Raw genomic sequence first — 23,157 nt, 5'->3', positions numbered from 1 at the left:
TAAACCTCAGTCAGTTTCTGAGGGTTGGAGGGACTTCATTCTCAATCTGTAGCCTAATGCCAGGCTTAGGTGGACCAGAAGGAAACAGGTTCTTAATCCAGGTGATTACCTTCATTCCAGTGTTCTCTTTGCTATTTCTTTTGAACTGTTGGGGCAAGGACCCCTCCCAGCTCACCTGTCACCACTAGGAAGAATATCCCTCCACACTCCCAACTAGACTCTCCCATGAGACAATTATCAGAACTTCACAGAATCCAGGCATCCTGAAATAACGTGCCCAGGGCAAGTGGGGGCAATGGGTAACCATGCCCTCCCCATCACCTTCTGTCTCTCTCAGTTAATATCCACTCCCTAGGTCTTGGCACTCCTACTTCTCTCTCTCCATAAACTCACCCATGCGCTCTCCATTATGAATCACTTTGTTTCAACCTATACAGTGAAACACAAAATTTTTTTATTGTCTGGGGTTTCAGGTGGGTTTAGGAAGGTCTGCTTTTAGAAACAATATTGAGCCAGGGCACCTGTGTGGCTCAGTTGTTTAAGCATCCAACTTTGGCTCAGGTCATGATCTCACAGTTTGTGGGTTCGAGCCCCGGCGTTGGGCTTGGTGCTGACATCTCAGAGCTTGGATCCTGCTTCGGATTCTAGGTCTCTCTCTCTGCCCCTCCCCACTTGTGCTCTGTCTGTCTGTCTCTCTCAAGAACAAACAAACATGAAAAAAATTTTAGAAACAATATTGAACCATTTTCCCTGGTGTGAGTGTGAGGAGGGGACAGACAGGCTAACATTAAGTCTTTGTCTTATTAACCCTCTCTGCTATATCATGTGTATCACATTTAACCTAATTTCTCCTATGTACTTGTATATATTTAGTCTACCTCTAAAGCAGTAATCAGAGGAAAAGATAATCTCTACAGACCTAATGAGCAGAATATGCTTGCTGAGTACTAAGGAAAAGGCCATAGAAAGAAAGAGGAATAAGTTATAATGCCCAGGAAATATTACCCTTTCCTGGAAGATTTGGCAGGGCTCTACCAATCCATATACTAGGAGTTCTAGGAGAAGCTATTTGGGGCACCAGGTAGCTGATGAAGGAGCATCACAGAGATCCCAGAAGTATGGGAGGCTAAATTCTGTGGGGCCCAGTGAAGGAGTACCTGGGCTGCTTCATAGTGATAAATCTAAAGGAATCCCATCTGCAGTTCGAGTGCAGGGACTGGGGTGGTCTTGCTGACCAATCACACTGCTTCCCTGGAGCCCAAACAGTGCCATTCCTTTACTGATGATTACAATTATAACTTATTCTTTGTGTCTTCCCAGGCCTATCTGACATGGTCTTCTGTGCAGGGCTGCTTCACAGGGGCACACAGTGCCACTGGTTCCAGCCACAGGGTATGGTGATATGGTCAAGTTTCTTACAAACTTTCTGCATAGTTTTGTTACTCTTGTCAACGTGAGAATATATGGGGAAGCCAAGTTTGTTTAGATAGTGACTATGGGAATAGATGACTTGGGTGATAAGGCCATGGGCCCGGTACTCAGGCAGGGTACCCGCCATCCGTAACTCTCCTGTCTGGTCCATCAGGTTCCAGGATACAGGCGTCCTCTCAGGCCCCAGCAGGCAGAAGGTGGGGAAGTTCTGGATACAGCGCTCGATGAATCTCTGGCTCCTCTCATTGCCGCCAAAATGCCAGAATTTATTCACCAAGGCAGCGTGGGTAACATCCAGGGAGGAGGGTTTAAACATCTCTTGGCAGCTGTGGAGGAAAAGCAAAGTCTGTGAGTATGGAGGTTTTTATTTGTTCTTCCCTCTACTGTTTTGAGAGGCAGAGTAGGTAGAGGAAATAAGAAACACAAAGCCCTGGAGTGTAGGTGAGTTTGTGATGACAAAGGGATGGAAAAGTCCACTGTTGTTGGAATGAGTGAGCAGGAAGAACAGGATAGGTCGAAGAAGCTGGCGGAAATCAGATATATTCCAGATGAGAAAAGAAATGGTGGAGTACTTTAAGCAAAGGAGGAATATGGTATGAATTACATCTTAAGAAAAGATTACTCTGACTGTTTTGAAGAATATTGACTGCAGATGGGCCAGAGTGAAAGCAGGGTGGGAAAATGGGAGGCTGTCTCAGTACTGAGAGCAGTAAGTGATGCAGAGTGATTTGTATCCAACTCACATGGCCTTGGGTTTGCCACTGTTGGGTGATAAGTTCTTTCCCTCCAGCAGGGAAGGAACTAGTTTCTTTATCGTCTCAGCCATCATATAGAGAATGCAATGTGTTTGCTTGACTTGGAAGGATTTAGTAGCTGCAAGATTTTGTATCACCTCATTCAGGCTGGGCTGTGAACCTAGATGGGATTATGAGGAGAGACAATGATTTAATAAGTATATGCTGTGGAGAAGCTCCCCATTGGAGTAGGAAGTGTCTGGGATTTACAGTCAGAGAACCTAGGTTCTGGGCTCAGTGCTGCTGCTGTGTAACCAGAGTCAAGTAGTCAGGATTTGTGCAATTTTCCCTGGTTTATGTAAGGGAAAACATGCCCAGAAATTCATTAAGCCATTGGTGGCAAAGCGAGACTGGAACCAGGTTTTCTGGGCTACATAATCATGTAGTTTTGATAATTAAAGGAGAGAAGTTTTTTTTAAAAAGTAGTAGCCAATATCCATTGTGTATTTACTATGTTCCCAGTGTAGTAGATTGTTGCAGTAATGGCCTATATTTGCCCACATCTCCTTGTATCCATTCCTTGGGGTAGTCCTCGCCTGCACTGCATCTGACCTTGGCCATATGATTTGCTTTGGCAATGGGGAAGAATGAACTTGATGCAGAGAGAAGCTTAAAAGTGCTTGCACATCGGGGTTTGCCCTCTCCTTGTGATCTCAATTACTTTGAAACCAATACCATACAAATAGGCCTAGGCTAGCCTGCTGAGGTCAGGTGCTCCTATCATTCCATCACCATGGCAGCCAACGCTGACAGCCAGAACCATCATTCAGACATGTGACTGAGGCCATGTTAGAGCAATCAGGCCATAGTCCACCCATCAACTGATGGCAATTGCATGAGTAAGCCCAAGAGACACCAGCAGAACTGCCTTGCAAAGCCTAATACAAACTGTAGATTCACAGAATTATGCAGCAAAAGTCAACTACACATCCAGGTATTATAGTAAGAAATCCCTATTCAAGATTTCATTTAATCTTTTCAATGCCCCTGTGTTCTAGGAACTATTGTTATCCTCATTTATGTATATGAAAGTCATGGTCTCCAAGAGGATAAGTCATGTGGCTAGGATCACATAGCAAGTAACAGGCAGATGCCATCCTAGGGAGTCTGACTCGGGGCAGGGGGCATATCCACACCATGACAGTTGTCCTTTATGATCTGGGAGGTGCTTTATGGCACAAGTCATCATTCTCATTCCAGGAATGGAAGACCTTGGGTGAAGCCCTCCTTTGGTACCCAGTTACCCTAAGGGATCCTGCATATGTCTACAAAATATGCCATAAATCGTTGGCTATCCAGGAATTATATTATGTTCCCCTATATGAAGCCCATTTTTTGCAAGCTTTGAAGGTGTTTTTTTTCTCCCTTTATGAGGGAGTTAAAAAATTGGCAGCAGGCTGAGGGTCTGGAGCTTGGGGGCAGGAGATATGAGTCATAGGGAAAATTGTTCAGGACAGAGAAGTGAGTCCGCACCCATCCCATTTCTCTTACTTTGGATCTGCAAATGCTGTTTCCAGTTGATGACTTCTGGTGAGACAAGACATTTCTGACAGTTCTTGAGGTCCTTGGAGTAGATTTGGTAAGTATTGGTGTAGTGATCAAGATCATCTGTCATCTCCTATGATCATTGGGAAAAGGGAAATAAAACAAATTACTTATATTTCACTATTGCAATACTTTTTCTAAATTCCACTATACTGTGAGTTTTTAACATTGAAATATTGTTGACACACAATGTTACAATAGTTTCAGGTGTACAATATAGGGATTCAACAAGTCTATACTTTATGCTGTGCTCACAATTATAGCTACCATCTGTCACCATATAACACTATTACACCACCACTGACTATATTCCCTATGCTCTACCTTTTATAGCATGAGTTATTCATGCTGTAACAGGAAGCCTGTATCTCCCACTACCCTTCACCCATTTTGCCCATCCCTCTGCCCTCTTCCTTCTGGCAACCACCAGTTTGTTCTGTGTATTTATGGGTCTGTTTCTGATTTTTGTTTGTTCATTTGTTTCTTAGATTCCACATATGAGGGAAATCATACAGTATTTGTCTTTCTCTGTCTGACTTATTTTACTTTGCATAACACCCTCTAGGTCCATCCATGTTGTTATAGATGGCAAGATCTCATTCTTTTTACGCCTGAGTAATACTCCATTGTGTGTGTGTGTGTGTGTGTGTGTGTGTGTGTGTGTGTGTACACACTACATCTTCTTTATCCATTTTTCTATCGGTGGACATTTGGGTTGCTTCCACATCTTGGCTATTGTAAATAATGCTATAAACATAGGGGTGCATATATTTTTTCAAATTTGTGTTTTTGTTTTCTTTGGGTAAATACCCGGTAGTAGAACTATTGGGTCGTATGGTATTTCTAGTTTTAATTTTTTTTCTATTTTTTTTTTCTTTTAGAGAGAGAGCACAAGCAGGGGAAAGGGGCAGAGGGAGAGAGAGAATCCTGAGCAGGCTCCATGCTGAGCATGGAGCCCCATGTGGGACTCGATCCCACGACCCTGGGATCTTGACCTCAACTGAAATCAAGAGTCAAACCCTCATCTGACTGAACCACCCACATGCCCCTCTATTTTTAATTTTTTTTGAAAAACATCCTTACTGTTTTCCACAGTGACTATACCAATTTACATTTCCACCAACAGTGCACAAGGGTTCCTTTTTCTCCACATCCTCACCGACACTTGTTTTTTGTCTTTTTGACTATAGCCATTCTGACAGCTGTAAGGTGATACCTCATTATGGTTTTGATTTGTATTTCCCTGGTGATTAGTAATGTTGAGGATCCTTCATGTTTCTGGGCTATGTGTATGTCTTTTTTGGGAAAATATCTAATTCATGTTGTCCTATTTTTTTCTTTTCTTTTTTAAATTGTATTTAATTTATTTTTTAAATTTACATCCAAGTTAGTTAGTTTATAGTGCAACAATGATTTCAGGAGTAGATTCCTTAATGCCCTTTACCCATTTAGCCTATCACTACTCCTACATCCCCTCCAGTAACCCTCTGTTTGTTCTCCATATTTAAGAGTCTCATATTTTTGTCTCCCTCGCTGTTTTTATATTATTTTTGCTTCCCTTCCCTTATGTGCATCTGTTCTGTGTCTTAAAGTCCTCATATGAGTGAAGTCATATGATATTTGTCTTTCTCTGACTAATTTCACATAGTATAATACCCTCTAGTTCCATGCATGTAGTTGCAAATGGCAAGATTTCATTCTTTTTGATTGCTGAGTAATACTCCAGTGTGTGTGTGTGTGTGTGTGTGTGTGTATAAACATAAATAAATATAAATATATATATATATATACATCATATATATGTGTGTGTATATATATATGAGTATATATATACCCCACATCTTCTTAATCCATTCATCCATTGATGGACATTTGGGGTCTTTCTATACTTCGGCTATTGTTGATGGTGCTGCTATAAACATTGGGGTGCATGTGCCCCTTTGATATAGCACACCTGTATCCTTTGGGTAAATATCTAGTAGTGCAATTGCTGGGTCATAGGGTAGTTAGAATTTTAATTTTTTGAGGCACCTCCATACTGTTTTCCAGAGTGGCTGCATCAGCTTGCATTACCACCAATAATGCAAAAGAGATCCTCTTTCTCTGTATCCTCACCAACATCTGTTGTTGCCTGACTTGTTAATGTTAGCCATTCTGAAGGTGTGAGGTGGTATCTCATTGTGGTTTTGATTTGTATTTCCCTGATGATGAGTGATGTGGAACATTTTTTATGTGTCAGTTGGCCATCTGGATGTCTTCTTTGAAGAAGTGTCTATTCATGTCTTTTGCCCATTTCTTCACTGGATTATTTGTTTTTGGGATGTTGAGTTTGATTAAGTTCTTTATAGATTTTGGATACTAACCCTTTATCTGATATGTCATTTGCAAATATCTCCTCCCATTCCATTGGTTGCCTTTTAGTTTTGCTGAAGTTCCCTTCACTGTGCAGACTTTTTATTTTTATGTGGTCTCAATAGTTCATTTTTGCTTTTGTTTCCCTTGCCTCTGGAGATGTATTGAGTAAGAAGTTGCTGTGGCCAAGGTCAAAGAGGTTTTTGCCTGCTTTCTCCTCTAGGATTTTGATGGCTTCCTGTCTTACATTTTGGTCTTTCATCCATTTTGAGTTTATTTTTGTGTATGGTGTAAGAAAGTGGTCCAGGTTCATTCTTCTGCATGTCACTGTCCAGTTTTCCCAGCACCACTTGCTGAAGAGACTGTCCTTATTCCATTGGATATTCTTTCCTGCTTTGTCAAAGATTAGTTGGCCATACATTTGTGGGTCCATTTCTGGGTTTTTTATTCTGTTCCATTGATCTGAGTGTCTGTTTTTGTGCCATTGCCATACTATCTTGAAAATTACAGCTTGGTATTACAGCTTGAAATCCGGGATTGTGATGCCTCCTGCTATGGTTTTCTTTTTCAAGATTGCTTTTGTGGTTCCATACAAATTTTAGGATTGTTTGTTCTAGCTCTGTGAAGAATGCTGGTGTTATTTGATAGTTATAGAATTGAATATGTAGATTGCTTTGGGTAGTATCAACATTTTAACAATATTTGTTCTTCCTATCCAGGAGCATGGAATGTTTTTCCATTTTTTGTGTGTCTTCTTCAATTTCTTTCATAAACTTTCTATAGTTTTTGGTGTATAGATTTTTCACCTCTTTAGTTAGAGTTTCCTAGGTATTTTATGGTTTTTGGTGCAATTGTAAATGGGATTGATTCCTTGATTTCTCTTTCTGTTGCTTCATTGTTGGTGTATAGGAATGCAACCGGTTTCTGTGCATTGATTTTATATCCTGCCACTTTGCTGATGAATTCATGGGTCAGTTATAGCAGTTTATTGGTAGAATCTTTTGGGTTTTCCATATAGAATATTATGTTATTTGCGAAGAGTGAAAGTTTGACCTCCTCCTGGCCGATTTGGATGCCATTTATTTCTTTGTGTTGTCTGATTGCTGAGGCTAAGACTTCCAATAGTATGTTGAATAACAGTGGCAAGAGTGGACATCCCTGTCTTATTCCTGACCTTAGGGGGAAAGCTTTCAGTTTTTCCCCATTGAGGATGGTATTAGCATTGGGTCTTTCATGTATTTATGCCTATTTTTAAATTGGATTCTTTAGGTTTTGGTGTTTAGTTAAAAGTTCTTTATGTATTTTGGATATTAACTCCTTATGGTAAAAAACTGAGAACTTTTCCTGTAAGGTCAGGAAGAAGACAAGGATTTACACTCTTGCCACTTTTATTCAACAAAATACTGGAAGTTTTAACCATAGCAATCCAGCAAGAAAAAAAAGAAAAGGCATCCAAATTGGTAAAGAAGAAGTTAAACTGTCACTATTTACAGGTGATATAATCCTATACAAAGAAAACCCTAAGACTTCACCCACAAACTATTAAAAGTAATAAATGAATTCATTAAAGTTCCAGGATACAGAATTCACAGAAATTGGTTGTGTTTCTATACACTAACAATTAGGTAATAGAGAAATTAAGAAAACAATTCCATTTACAATTGCATCAGAAAGAAAGAAAATACCTAGGAATAAACTTAGGAAGTGAAAGACCTGTACTGTGAAAATTATGAAATATTGATGAAAGAAATTGAAGATGACACAAAGGAAAAGATATTCCACATTCATGGGGCAGAGAAATTAATATTGTCAGAATGTCCATACTACCCAAAGCAGTGTATAGACTCAGTGCAATCCAAATCAAAATACCAATAGCATTTTTCACAGAACTGGAACAAATAACACTAAAATTTGTATAGAACCACAAAGACCCTGAAAAGCAAAAGCAGTCTTGAGAAAGAAAAGAAGTAAACTTATGCTTATGCAGTCCATTGTTCTATGACAAAGCAGGAAAGTGTATCCAATGGGAAAAGGATGGTCTCTTTAATAAGTGGTGTTGGGAAAACTGGACAGCTACATGGAAAAGAATGAAACTGGACCACTTTCTTATACCATACACAAAAATCCATTCAAAATGTATTTAGGACCAAAATGTGAGATATACTGTGATTTTTTTAAGTGCTAAAATGTTGGTATTTTCATTGGTGCATTACAATTATTCCTGAATCATTTAAATCATGAGGTCAGGAGGAGAGATTCAAGTATTCAATTTATGATGGAAAATTACATAACAATACTGCTATCTACCCACATATTGCATTAAAATTTCAAATCAAACAAAGACACAATTATTAGGAAGCATTCTTCTATACTTCTATTATTCTCAGTAGGAAGAAGAGAAAAACATTTGACAAGGAAAAGCAAAACTTCTGTTGCAAGAATGCATGTAGTAAACAGTTCAGATAGTTGCAGAACATGCCAACCATGAACATCACAGTATTAAATTTAGTTATAGATATTTCTGGATTAAAATCTCCATCTATACTTAATGAAGCCAAAGAAGATGAAAACCAATTAGAAATGCTTCCTTAAAACAATGCTATAGTTAAACAAACGGTAGTTCCAGAAAAATAAAGAGAGTACTTATTTAAGAAGACCCTCTCAACTTACTAAACAGATGAGATTATTGGGAAGTGGGAGGCACAAGAAAATATTACCACAACTCAGTGCAGAATTCAAAAGCTTTTTAAAAAATGGTTGGAAAATGTTGCCCAAAAATACACTGACAAGTCAGCAAGGATATCCACTAATACATTTTATTACTTAAGATCACATTTAAGATAAAAGATCAAATAATTTTATTTCAGGTCAGTTGTTACTACTAATACAGATTTCTTTATATATTGTTTAACTTAGTGGTTTTCAAATCAATTTTTATTTCTATGAAAGGTATAATATGTGTATTTTTATAAATTTATAATTTTACTGAATGTTTAAAAATAAGCTTGTGAATTTTTGTCTTTGAAATGTGTTTACTATTTAGTTTTGCTAGTTTTTAAATGTTTCCTCAAAATGCATATGGCGATTATAGTATTATAAGTTTGCTTTTTATAATTGCCCTAACTCACTGTACTGTCTCACACCTTCCTATCTTTACCCCTTGTGTTTTCTCTGTTGGAATGTCCTCTTTTTTTTTTTTTGTCAGCCTAACAGTATCTACAAAATATGTACAAGATCCAGTGCAGGTGAAACCTCCCATCGGGAAGTGTCTCAGACCTTAACCTTCATCTCCAGCCTCCGTTGTTGAATCAGCTTTCGCTATTTCTGTGTTGTACATCTTCTCTTCCCACACACTTCACTCTATATTGGAATTTATTTGCTTATTGATCTTTTCTTCCAAGGCTCTGAGCTCTTTGAAGAGAGGGACTTACTTTCCGTCACACAATTCATTTCTGTATCCCTGGGCTGCCATATTGTCAGGCACATGGCAGGTACACTGCAAAATGAACAGAGGCATATTCATTCCACGTCTGGCACCTTACCTGCTCCTGAGGGCGGATAACCACTGTGTTAAAATCAGGCCACTTGTCCACTAGAGCCTTCAGCTTGAATGGGTTTCCCTGGTTCATGTGGAAGACAGTCCCATAAACCTGCAGCATCCCAAGAAAGGGAGAGGGTCAGCTTGTTAGGAAGGACTGGTAAAGTACCTTGTTTGGTCAGGACAAGGATCATTTCTATCATGAAATTTTATGTTGGAAAAGGGCCAAGTAGGGCATCTAGGTCAAACAGTCTCCATGTACTACATTTTTTTTAAACCTCAAACGAGAAGAGCTTTTTCTCCCCACCCGTTATGAATCATACATGCATATAGTAAAATGTTTGGCCAGATAAAATTTGATTTTAAGAATACCATTCTTCATTTTAGGATTTAAAATTTTCTCCTTCAAGATTTTCTTCTACTCATACACATAGACACAATTTTACAAAAATTAAATGATCTGATACATGTTCCCTCCCCCAGAATGCATTGTGAGCATATTTTTATGTTCATAAACACAAATATTTTCAATTGTTTTATGATGGCTGCATAGGATTCCATCGTATGGATATATCACAGTTCATTTATTTGCTTATTGATAGTCATTTCAGCTGTTTCCAGCTTTTCACTTTGACAAATAATTCTTCATAGAGCATGCTTGACAGAAAATTTGCATGGGCTCCTGATATTTTCTTAGAATATTCAGAAGAGTAGTTGCTGGCTCAAATGTTATGCACATGTTTAAAACTTCTTAACATAAATGACCACGTTATTCTCTGGAAGGATTAAATGAACTTCCACCAACAAACAGGCTACAGCGTAGTGCTCAACAGAATGTGCTGTGTGGTCCCATGGCCTGGGGTCCAAGTCCAGTCTTGGATCCCCCTACCCCCATTTGTGTTGTGCAGGCTGTTGAGAGACAGGAAGATGGGGAGAGAATGAATGAGAACAAGTCTTGTGGACATTGTGTTTTTGTGGTTTGGGGGATTGGAATGCAGCAGCAGATACTAGCATGGGCAACTGTGAACATGAAGCCTCTGCAGATACCAGCATGGAAGCATGCCAATGACCTGAGGTCAAAAAGATGGTATATGCTTTAATATTTCCACCTTGGATACATGATGACTAAGAACTATGCCTGTATCTTTCCCCCTGCCACTCTCCACCCCACATAAACTATTGATGTTAGACAGAAGGGGGAAAAAAGCTCAGTTGACTGAATTTATCTGAATTTATTTTGTTTTCAGCCATGAGTGGAGGCTTGATATAGAATTCAGCATAATTTGGGAAAATACAGACATTATCTTTTTACATATTTGCATTTGGGCCCTGTAAAACTGATTTACACTATACTATTATCCATTATAGGATCTGAAAATACGTAGAACTGTTACTCTTTGTTATTCCCATCGCCTAATTAATTAAAAAATTTCTTTTTTCCTGCTCAGTTCAGAACATACCAGCCAGCTACTCTAAGTTGACTCAACTGGAGTTGATACACGCACTAAAATGTATTTAATATCTAGCACTAAGAGGAATGGCTGGGCTTTTTCTCAACTGAGACTCAAATAAGTATTGAATTTTAGGTTATACATCCATTACAAGTACTACACATATTCTGGATTTTAATTAGGGGGCAATGTATGTCTTTAATATGCAACCAAAAATTGAAGGTGCTATTAGGGCCACCTTATCTTACCATGGAGATCTTCCAAGAAAGGACACTTGGAATGCACCATTTTCTCAAAATATTTGGGCTCAACTTAACATAAGCAGTAAAGAGAAATTTAAGTGACAAAATTCTACACTAAATTCATGGGAAAAAAAAAACTTTGGCCTGAAGAATTGTTAAAAATAACTATTCACCATAAAAATATCTTAGGCAACTGTTTATAGAGTTTCTAACTGATGTAACCTCCCTCCCAACCCCGCAGAATTGATTGTAAGGTTGCCTGGATCTTAAGGATTATTAAGTGAAAGGAGTTAAATAGTGGGTGGTAGAGATTAATGGTAGTAGGAATCTACTAATGTGGTTAACTTTAGTTTTAGATCACAGTTGACCCTTGAACAACATGGGGGTTGGGGGGCACTGATCCCCCACTTGCAGTGGAAAATCTGTCTAGAATTTTTGATTACCCCCAAACTTAACTACGAATCACCTACAATTGACCAGAAGCCTTACCAATGATTTAAACAGCTGATTAAGATGTACAGTATGTTATATACTCTATTCTTACAATAAAGTAAGCTAGAGATAAGAAGATGTTATTAATCATATTACAAAGAAGAGAAAATCCATTTACAGTTCTCTGCTATATTTGTTGAAAAAAATCCAAGTGAATATAAGTGAACTCGCATATTTAAGGGTTAGCTGTGGTAGAAGTCATTTTTTTTAGTAGGAACTAAAGAACAGTTATTTCATTAGTCTGTTTCTAATAATTGAAAATTAAGCCTTAAAAAATAAATAAATAAAAGAAAATTAAGCCTTGTGATCTACAAATAAAATAATGGTAATATTTTTCTCCTTATACTGAAAGAAGGGAGTAGCAGAGCTATAAGGGAGTAAAGGAGGCAAATGCATTTATCTTATCTAAATTGTATGCATCTTATAGGAATGTCTTATAAAATAGTAAAAATCTAATTTCTATGTCTACAGAGGTTTTTTTAGGGAAAAGTAACTGTCCTCTAACACACACACACACACACACTCACACTCACACACACACACGGACCCTATGCCTTTGGTTGCTAAAAAAAAAAAACCACAAGCAAGTACCATAGCCTATCACTAGAGTTGCTCTTGCACAGTTCTGGATGTAAGTATTTACGTGTACATCTTAGTTAATTCTGAGATTTCTAATCAGTTGTACTAGGTTAAAGGAGACACCTAGTTGTACTAGGTTAAAGGAGACACCATAAAATAGACTGATATGCAGTCAGCTCAGGGAAATTGGGAAATTTAAGTCAAAATTGGAATTGACTCCTTATTAATTTTAGAGAAGACTCCTGATGGTTAACCTCTCACCTAGCAAGTGTTCTTTTAAGAAGAACAATTTTAACACTAATATGTCGTCTCAGCCAACTTTTGAGGAAAACCCTCAGCCAACTTTTGAGGAAAACACCAATGTTATTATGGGATGTTTTTTGGAAAGGAGAAAGGGAACACTTTATGAATGACAGAGCAAAAGCTGGTGAAGTCCCAGGCATACCTGTGTTCATGCCATGGCATTGCAACTCACTATTTGTGTGATATTGGCTAAATCACCCTAACTGAGATCCATCTTCTCATCAGTAACACAGACATAGTAGCAAATATCTTCTAGAGAGGTAATGCAAACTAAGCTAGAGAAAACATGGACTAATGCTGGACACAGGACAGAGGCTCAATGTTAGTCTCTTTTCTTCTTGACTCATGGGGTTTCTATTCCTTACTCTCCACCCAGAATTTTCCATTGTCACCTTTAAGGATTCAGGAAGGCTCTTCCTCAAGGACCTCTCCAGTGACTGCAGCATTTGGGCACCTTGCAGTGGGAACATCATGGAAGGTACCTTAGCCTAAAGAGAGAAACAGGAAACAGCTAGGAATGAGAAGAAGCTGGAAGAGATTCAGAAATATGAGTAGGAAGTTCTCTTCTAATGGCGAGGTCCCCCTTCAGTGTCTCTTCATCTGTGTCACCTTCAGTAAAGTCTTCACTAGCTCTCACCAACTCTAAGGAAGGACAAGACTGGTAGAACGCATGGGGGGGTGGGAGGATTTATACATTTTTAAATTCACTTCCTTACATTTCAATGCATTCCAGCCATCTGTTTCATTTTAGGTTAACAAGCGCATTTTTAAGTACATATAACATCTTTTGAAATTTAGTTGCCATTAGTGATTCTCGTGACACCACCAGTAATAAGCCGTATAACATTGTGGAAGTTATTTACTCTTTCTGTGCCTTGCTTGCCTCTGTTAACCTCAAAAATAAAACTATCTTACCATCAAAAATGGTTTATTTGGAAATAGCAGGGAACTGCAATACCAGATAATGAAGCTATAGAAAATTATAAGCAAGTCTGGAGAACAAAAAAGAGGAACATTCTTTTATAAAAAGGAGAGGAAGAGGACTGTTATAAACAAAAAGTCCATTGGTAGAAAGGTGGAGTTCCCAGTATCAGGGCTTTTTCTTGGCTGAGTGGTGACTCTCTCATTGGCTGGGCTGTTGCTGAAGGGAGGAGGAAACCTGTCTGCTCAGTAGGAAAGTAGTAGCTAGAGTAAAATGGAATTTGGAAGCAATGAATCATAGGAATCTACCCCCCCCCCAACCAAGAGCACACTGTGTACACTGTATGTTAGCTAACTTGACAATAAATTATATTAAAAAAATAATTATAAATAAAATGGAATTTGGAAGGTGCTCTATTCCTGTTGGGTCTGTGGTGAATGCAAGCAGGAGTTGTATGGCAAGAGCTCCCCGCTGCTGGCTTCCTGACTCCATTCCAGAGGATTCCTTTTATTGATTTTCACACTTCGAAGGTGGATGGGATAACAGCACCATCTAACTTACAGACTTTTTTTTAGGGTTAACTGAGTTATTACATTAAAGGAGTCAATAAGTGCTTGGAATAGTATCTGTCAGGGGCTCCTGGCTGGCTGTCAGTACAGCATGTGACTCTTGATCTTGGGATCATGAGTTCAAGCTCCATGTTGGGCATGGAGCCCACTAAAAAGAAAAAGAGTATCTCTTGTATAAAAGCACTGAACATGTTATTTTATTACTCCTCCTCCCTCTCCTCTTCCTTCCTGTCCTTTTTCATCCCCTCCTTTTCTTCCTCCTCCTCCTTGCCACCTGAGTTAAAGTGCTGTTTACTGCAGTACATTTTGCCGCAATCTTTTTAATGTGGGCATTTGGACATGGTCAAAATATAAACAACCTTTTAAAAAATTTCCAAGCTATATTCCAAGCTGGTATTTTCACCCTATTTTTTTTTTAGTCTTACTGTATCTCACTCTTGCATGTGTCTTGCATATTGTACGGATTACGAGGTGGAATAAAAATAGCATTTTTACATATTTGATTCACTGCGTGAAATTGGGATTTACCAAAACATTCTATAAAACCCCAACTACATGAAAAAGCAGAAAGGGCTGTGTCACAGGGTTCTATTTTGGAACCAGGATCCCTGGAGGAATACATCACTTCTAAGTGAAGGAACCAAAGAAGTGTTCAGAGAGGATGTTGCATTAAAACTGGCTGTGTGTGAGATTCCATGCTCCAGGTCGGAACTGGGTAGCTGATTTTACAACAGCACGGAGGAGGCTTCTACTTCTGGCCAAGAGAGCATAACAGGATCTGGATTTACCTCCTCACCTGAAAAAAAAAAAAAAGACAAAACTAAACAGTAAATGAAACAGCATTGCACAGAGCAGAGCCACTATCCCCAAGAAAAGGAAAAAAGAAAAGGTGAGTTTAATGATTGCATAGCTTATTGTTGGAAGACTGCAGCTCAGGGAAATGGAGCCTGACCAGATCACTGGGGTCTCAATGACTTGAGCATATAGAAGTAGAGGCCAGTGTGGAACTTGAGAAAGAGACAAAGCAGAGAGGGAGAAAGAGAGAGAGGGAGAACGAGAAGGAGAGAGAATGCATGAGAGAGGGAAAATGAGGGAGAGAGAGGGAGAATGAGAGAGAGTTCTAGAGATCTTTGGGAAAGAGCAGTCTCCTAGAGTCTTTGGCTCATCACTGAACTGTATAAGGGGAAACTACCTTGGGCTTTGGCCTAGGGAGAAAACCACTGGAAAAGATCAGGTGGAAAAATTCTTATAGCTGACACAAGTCTGGGAATAGTTTATGTTCTGACACACTGAAGTGAAAAGACCTTGTAGCATAAGGGCATTGAGTAAGAAGCTCAACAAGGGGGTTAAATTCAGACTTGTCTGTTCTAAATTCACCCTGCACTGATTACAAGAAAGTCTTGAAATGATCCATCTGATTCCAATAACTTAATTGTGCACCAGAACAAAACGTACTTAAAAATGCAAGTACAACAAAATCTATCAACTAACAGTATATAATTCATATTGTCTCACCTCCAATAAAAACTGATACGATGGAAAGAAGCAGTAAAATATGATTCAGAAGCAGAAGACAAACACAAATCAGTAAAGACAGGCCCAGAGGAGACACTGTCAGACCTACAATCAAAATGTTTTTTTTCTGTTGCAACAGTGCTTCTCCATGATGCAATAGTCCTTCTCTCACCTTCTTGCAACATTTTCAAATAAGGTTTCTCTTTACCTGAATAAATAAAAATGAGTAGATGCAGATATATTGCAACAAGCAGGCAAAGCCATTAAAAAGCTATAATAATGCTGCTCTTCATGTTTAAGAAGATAGAGGGACACATCATGATAAGAGAAATGGAAGCTACAAAAGATGCATATTGAACTTATAGAAATGAATATATACAGCATTTAAAATAAAAAATACAGTGGATGTGATTAGCACTAGATTAGACATTCCAAAAGAAAATATCAGTGAGGTTGAAGATGCAGCAATTGAAACTATCAACAATGATGCATGGAGCAAAAAACAAGAAGGATCAGAAGACTTATTATTGCTAGTATGTCACCATTTATCCCCCAAATTGATCTACAATTTCAAATTAGCCATAAAACATTTCAAGTTTTATTTGTAGAAATCACAGATTCTAAAATTTACATGATATCAAGGCTTACTAAAGAGCTACGGTAATCATCATGGAGTGGTCTTGGAATAAAGATAGACAAACCAATGAAACAGAATAGAGAAATTGATAGACATTTGTGGTCAATTGATTTGCTACAAAAATATCCAGACAAATGGGAGATAGGATATTCTTTTCAATAAATGGGGCTGATTATTTTTAAACAGTCAAGATTACTTCTTGATAGACTCAGTAGTTGTAAATTTCTAAATGTAGACGTTAGAAGAAAGTCACTCTTGTCTATACTTACTTGTCCCTCTGCTACTTTCTGCTCCCCAGGTCATTTATCTAAAAATAGATCCCCATTCCATTTAGGGTGTTTTATGAATTTGAGAAAGAAAAAAAGCAGCACCCAAAACATTACATTTTCACAGAACAGCAGAACCTGGCAAGGTCATTCAATGGCCTTGATGGAAGGGGACAAAAACGAGATCATTCCACAATCATGTTTGAGCATGGACAAAACAAGAAGGCAGTCTTATCTGCAAAAACAGCCAAATACTCTCCCCAGGTAACAAGTGGCTGCCACTTCTTTACCCCTAATCTTTCTTCCTGCTTCATGGACAAAAGTCTTCCATACAATTGCAGTGTTTTCTGACAATATTCAAGGCAGAGCAAATCCATGCTTCCTTGAATCCTTCCCCAAATCGTGTGTCAAGTCCCTCCTGACACTGTTACTGAGGTGTACCACATTTCCTTCCTTATGGTGTGCTCTCCCTTTTGTTGTAACAGATAATAAATCCCAACTTTGCTGGGTTACAGGTGTGTTCTACATGGCCTTTGACTAGAAGTTATTGATAATGTTTATAGCAGCATTATCAACAATAGCCAAACTATGGAGAGGGCGCATATGTGTATTGACTGCTGAACGAATAAAGATGTGGTACACACACACACACACACACACACACACACACACACAGATACACAGAAACACACACACTGGAATATTACACAGCCATCAAGAAGAATGAAATCTTGTTATTTGTAATGATGTAGATGGAGCTACAGTGTATTATGCTAAGCAAAATAGGTCAGAGAAAGACAATACCATATGATTTCACTCATATGTAGAATTTAAGAAACAAAACAGATGAACATATGGGAAGGGAGGGGAAGAAGAGAGGGAAAGAAACCACAAGAGACTTTTAACAATAGAGAACAAACTGAGGGTTGATGGAGGGAGGTTGGTGGGATGGGTTAGATGAGTGAGGGGTATTAAGGAGGGCACTTGTCATGATGAACACTGGGTGTTGAGTATGTAAGTGATGAATCATTGAATTCTACCCCTGAAACCAATATTGCACTGTATGTTAACTAAAATTTAAATTAAAAAAAAAGTTATTGACACTTATTTAAATATTTAGCTCTGAGGCATTTGTTCCTACTGGATTGTTCACTGTTTGCTTTGACTTCCTAGGACTCAGAGACTTCTCCTTTTCAGCTTAGCTCCTCAGGACTACTAGTTTTTCAGGGTGGTCATGAAAGATTTGGTTTTGCAAAAGTGGAACCAATATTAGTTTGTTTCTATGGAAAAACATATCTAGGTTACAAAGATTTCACTATGTTTTGGTTGCTTTAACATGTTGGGTAATGTGTAGATCATCAAATGTTCCTGATTTTTCTATGTGTGTGTCCTCTGTCTCCTTCCAAGTCCCTGTCAATCATTTGAAGAAAAAAAAATGATGAAATGGCATTATGTGATAAATGTGAAATAGCATTATGCTGCAAAAAAAAAACCTATGTACATAACCTTAATTTTAAAATGCTAACCGTTATCTCAGCTTTCAGTGAGTCATAATCTTTTTTTTGCCTTGACATTGATGGCTGTTGACTGATCAGAGTGGCGGTTGCTGAAGGTTGAGTGACTGTGGCAATTTCTTAAAAAAAGACAACCGTGAATTTTACCACATCGATTGACCTCTTGTTTTGTGAATGATTTCTGTAGCATGTGATGCTGTTTGATGGCATTTACCCACAGTAGAGCTTCTTTATTTATTTTTTTAAGTTTGTTTATTTATTTTGAGGGAGAGAGACCGAGAAAGAGAGTGTGCATGCATGCATGTGAGCAGATGAGGGACAGAGAGAGAGAGGGAGAAAGAGAATCCTGAGCAGGCTCTGCACTGTCAGCGAGGAGCTTGATGTGGGGCTCAATCTCCTGAACCATGAGATCATGACCTGAGCTGAAATCAAGAATCGGATGCTTAACCCACTGAGCCACTCACATGTCCCTGAACTTCTTTCAGAATTGGAGTCAATCCCTCAAACCCTGCCTCTGTTTCAGCAATTAAGTTTATGTAATAGTGTAGACTCTTTGTTGTCATTTCAACAGTCTTCACAACATCTTCATCAATAGTAGATTCCAGCTCAAGAAACCACTGTCTTTGTTCATCCATAGAAGCAGTTCTTTATCCATTGAAGTTTTATTATGAGACTGCAGCAGTTCAGTCCCATCTTCAGGCTCTAGTTCTGATTCTAGTTCTCTTGCTCTTTCCACTACATCTGCAGCTACTTCCTCCACTGAAGTCTTGAACCTCTCTCAAAGTCATCCATGAGGATTGGAAGCAACTTCTTCTGAATTCCTATTAATGTTGGTATTTTGACTGCTTCCCATGAATCACGAATATTCTTAGTGGCGTCCAGAATGGTGAATTTTTTCCAGAAGGTTTTCAATTTACTTTGCTAGGATCCATCAGAGGAATCATTTAGCCTTATGTGGAAGCTATAGCCTTATGAAATTTATATCTTAAATAACAAGAATGAGACTTGAAAGTCAAAATTAGTCCCTGACTTATGGGCTTCAGAATGGATGTTGTGTTAGCAGGCATGAAAATAACTTTAATCTCATTGCACATGTCCATCAGAGCTCTTGGGGGAGTGGGTGCATTGTCTGTGAGAAGTCATATTTTGAAAAGAATCTTCCTTTCTGAGCAGTAGGTCTGAACAGTGACTTAAAATATTCAGCAAACTGTGCACAGATGTGCTGTAATCCAGGCTGTTTTGTGCCATTTCTAGAGCACAGGCAGAATAAGTTTACCATAATTCTTAAGGGCCCTAGGATTTTCAGAATGTAAATGAGCATGGGTTTTAATTTAAAGTCACAAGTTGTGCGGCAACTGGGTGGCTCAGTCAGTTAAGCATCTGACTTTGGCTCAGGTCATGATCTTGTGGTCTGTGAGTTTGAGCCCTGCGTTGGGCTCTGTGCTGACAGCTTGGAGCCTGGAGCCTGTTTCAGATTCTGTGTCTCCCCCTCTCTGACCCTCCCGCGTTCATGCTCTGTCTCTCTCTGTCTCAAAAATAAATAAACGTTAAAAAAAATTAAAGTCACCAGTTGTATTAGCCCCTAACAAGACAGACGACCCATCCTTTGAAACTTTGAAGCCAGGCATTGACTTCTTCTCTGTAGCTAGGAAAGTCCCAGGAGGGCATCTTATGCCAACAGAAGGCTATTTCATCTACATTGAAAATCTGATGTTTAGGGTAGCTGCCTTCATTAATATCTTGGCTAGATCTTGTGGATAACTTGCTGCAGCTTCTGTATCACCACTTGCTGCTTCCCATTACACTTTGATGTTGTGAAGACATCTTTCCTTAAACCTCATGAACCAACCTCTGCTAGCTTCAGACTTTTCTTCTGCAGCTTTAACTCTCTCAGCCTTCATAGAATTGAAGAGACCCAGGGCCTTGCTCTGCATTAGGCTTTGACATAAGGAAATATTTTGGCTGATTTGATTGTCTACCCAGATAACTAAAACTTTCTTCATATCAGCAATAAGGGTGTTTTGCTTTCTTATTATTCATGTGTTCACTGAGTAGCATTTTTTATTTCCTTCAAGAACTTTTCCTTTGCATTTACGACTTGGCTAACTCTTTGGTGGAAGAGGCTTCGCTTTTGGCCTGTCTTGGCTTTCGGTAAGCCTTCTTCACTAAGCTTAATCTTTTCTAGCTTTTGATTCACAGTGAAAGACATGTGACTCTTCCTTTATCTTTGACCCTTAGAGGCCATTGTTGGGTGATTTCTTGTCCTAATTTCAATATTGTTTGTCTCAGGAAATAGGGAGGCCCAAGGAGGAGGAGAGAGACAATTTAAGGGCCATCAGAACACACACAGCATTTATTGATGAAGTTTGTCATCTTATAGGCACACAGTTGGTGGCACCTCCCAAACAATTAGAAATGTAACACCAAAGATCACTGATCACAGAGCAATGCAACAAATATAATAATAATGGAAAAGTTTGAAATATTGGTGAGAATTAGCAAACTGTGACCTAGAGACACAAAAGAAGCAAATGCTATTGGAAAATGGTGCCAATAGACTTGCTTGATGCAGGGTCACCACAAATCTCCAGTTTGAAAAAACACACTATCTGCAAAGCACAACAAGGTGAAGCTTGATCAGACAAGGTTCACTTGTATTCATCTACTTATTTCTTTTCTAACTTTAAGTACGGCAACCCTCTTAGGAATCACAGGCAGGGAACAAAACTGCCTACCTGGTAATACAACCAGAAGGATTAAATATGGTAATATGTGCAGTGTCTCCACACATTAAAGACTCCATTCACCCCCACCCCGCCGCTTCCAGAAAGCATCCAAATCTCTCCTCATTCATTTATTAGTTCAAATCAGAGACCTGTAAGAACTTTTCATAGTACCTAGCAAGTTAGCCTTCACAGAGTAAGTGCTAGATATAGGTTTCTTAAGTTAAAGTTATTTCTTTCCCTTAAGTATGTTTGCCATCATATTCTGATGTAACACAGTATGGGCATTTTGATTTGTCTCATGTAAGTGGAGATGATGTCACAAAGCAATGACTATCTTTTTTTTTTTTTTTTTTGGTATGAGCCCCCACCTGGAAAGCTGTCTCCACACCAGTCTTTGCAGGTGTCCCCAGGAACAAATGAAGAGCAGACTTCCAGGCTATGAAATTTCCCTCTGATGGTGTCAGTTCGGCAAGATCTCTCAGACTGAGTTTAGGTCTGTCTCCTCCAGAGATTGCTGAGCTGAGGCTCAAAATGTGGACCTTGTACATAAGCAAACAATTCTAGGTGTCAGCTCTTGTGAAATCCAATCTTCCTCTCTGGGACTCATGTTGTGGGAGCTCTTTATGCAAATTCAGGGGCTGGGAGTGTGTCACCTGAGCTTCTCTTTGCAAAACACCAGGTTGCTCTTTGCTCCCACCAGCCTGGCCATGACTCTGGAATCCAAAGCTGTGTGAACCCAACAGGCCAGGTGTCAGAAGGGGGGTCATGTTGCATAAACCATACTGTCTACCTCCCCTTCCCATTCTTAACAAAATGCAATCAGAGCAAGGCAATAGGAAAGATAGGGATAAGGTCTGATTTACAGAATCTGGTCTCTTTCCTTACACGTATGCAGAACAGAAAATATTTGCGTGGAGTGACTAAAACCTTTAGGATCCTCCTTTTTTTTTTTAACGATAAGCTGTGCCCTCTTCCCTGCCTATTGTGAGTCTGCAGTTAAACATCCCAATGATTCAGCGTACACACTTCTTAGTCTCACTGTTATGGAGGAGGACACGGAGGCTCAGTGTGCCTGAATTAGATGGAATTTAAACCCAGAGCCTTCTCACTCTGAAGTATCCACTACTCCACATTAGCATTTGCTCTACCATTCTCAGGAAAGGAAGGAGGATTCATAGAAAAGATATTTTGAGCCACAGCTCCTCTGTGTGAAACTACCAAGGAGGGAAGTTTGACACTGTCTGGTCCTTGCCTTCATCACCCTCGTCCTTCTTCACCATAAGTAGTTGATTTCATTATGAAAGAAAGAAGGGTCATTCCCATCAGAGGAGCAGAGACAGGGGTGGCTAGTGTCTAGAGAAAAAGTAGAAAAATCCTGTGTGCTTCTTCAGTCCATGGGCCAGCAGAGCACATATTTCTCCCTGTCCTTTCTAGGAGCCTTGATTCCTAGAATACTAATTCTCAATTTTATCTCCTGGTGTTGAAGTCATTATAATCATTCCTTATTCTTTCTCCAAAGCCAAAGGCCACTGAAGCTGCTCTGTCCCTGGACAGTCAGCAGAGTGGACCCCTGGGTCCCTGTAGAGTCTCATAAAGGCTGGCTATTACAAAAGAGTAGTGTCCCCTGTGCCCCAGTCCCAGAAAACCTCTATCTCCTCTATAGACCTCGATCTCCTTCAGCACTAACAGTCAGTCAAGATTTGGGTCTCTACCACCCTTGTATCTTAAACTAGTCTCTTAATCTCGCTAGGTTGGTTCCCCAGCTGCCAAAAGTGTTGTATTAGGTAACCAAGAATTTTTCATGCTATTCCTTGATTCTGTGGTGGTTATCCTTGCTCTGTTATATGAAATAATACATATAAATCTTCTCACGTACTTTGGGACCGGATACAAGGAGAAAGATTCAGGAGCACTGGCCCTCAGTGTATTTATGTGTTTTCCTCTGGGTGCTGGGTGCAAGCCCAGATGATGATGATAGAAGCAGCATTGCATAGTAGCTCAGAGGGAGGACGATGGGGCCAAACTAACATGGTTGAGATCTTGACTGACCCCACATACCTACTGTGTGACCTTGGACAAATTATTTCCTCTTTCCATGCCTCTGTTCTTCTGTCTAGAAAGAGGAGTAAATAATGGCACTTACTCTGTAGGGTTTAGAGGAATATTAAGTTCTCCCTCCGCCCTGCTCTGCCACAAGTGACCCAATCCATGTGTCCCTTTTTGCTGAAGAAGTTCCCATCCAGGCTCATGGGTTGCCCTGTGCCTGCAGGTCCTTAATGAG

At 39.3% G+C, this 23,157-nt stretch overlaps 1 protein-coding gene across 3 annotated transcripts; it reads right to left on the bottom strand.

Annotated features, from left to right (window-relative positions):
- Positions 1-800: 800 nt before the first annotated feature.
- Positions 801-21,492, bottom strand: GLYAT (glycine-N-acyltransferase). Of its 3 annotated transcripts, XM_040495065.1 has the most exons (7): positions 21,245-21,340; positions 15,007-15,014; positions 13,120-13,215; positions 9,665-9,772; positions 3,717-3,843; positions 2,175-2,346; positions 801-1,757 (listed from the first exon to the last, which is right to left on the bottom strand). In XM_040495065.1, the coding sequence occupies exons 3-7, from the start codon at positions 13,198-13,200 to the stop codon at positions 1,355-1,357; spliced, it is 891 nt and encodes a 296-aa protein (XP_040350999.1). In that variant the 5' UTR covers positions 13,201-13,215; positions 15,007-15,014; positions 21,245-21,340; the 3' UTR covers positions 801-1,354. The 3 variants fall into 3 exon arrangements, with proteins under 3 accessions (XP_040350999.1, XP_040350997.1, XP_040351000.1); XM_040495063.1 differs by lacking the exon at positions 15,007-15,014 and having other exon boundaries at positions 21,245-21,491; XM_040495066.1 differs by lacking the exons at positions 801-1,757; positions 15,007-15,014 and having other exon boundaries at positions 2,171-2,346; positions 21,245-21,492.
- Positions 21,493-23,157: the final 1,665 nt, after the last annotated feature.

This window comes from Herpailurus yagouaroundi, unplaced genomic scaffold, assembly GCF_014898765.1.
Source record: "Herpailurus yagouaroundi ecotype Mexico unplaced genomic scaffold, PumYag 187, whole genome shotgun sequence".
Classification (NCBI taxonomy): domain Eukaryota; kingdom Metazoa; phylum Chordata; class Mammalia; order Carnivora; family Felidae; genus Herpailurus; species Herpailurus yagouaroundi.
This window is presented reverse-complemented; position numbering and strand designations above follow the sequence as displayed.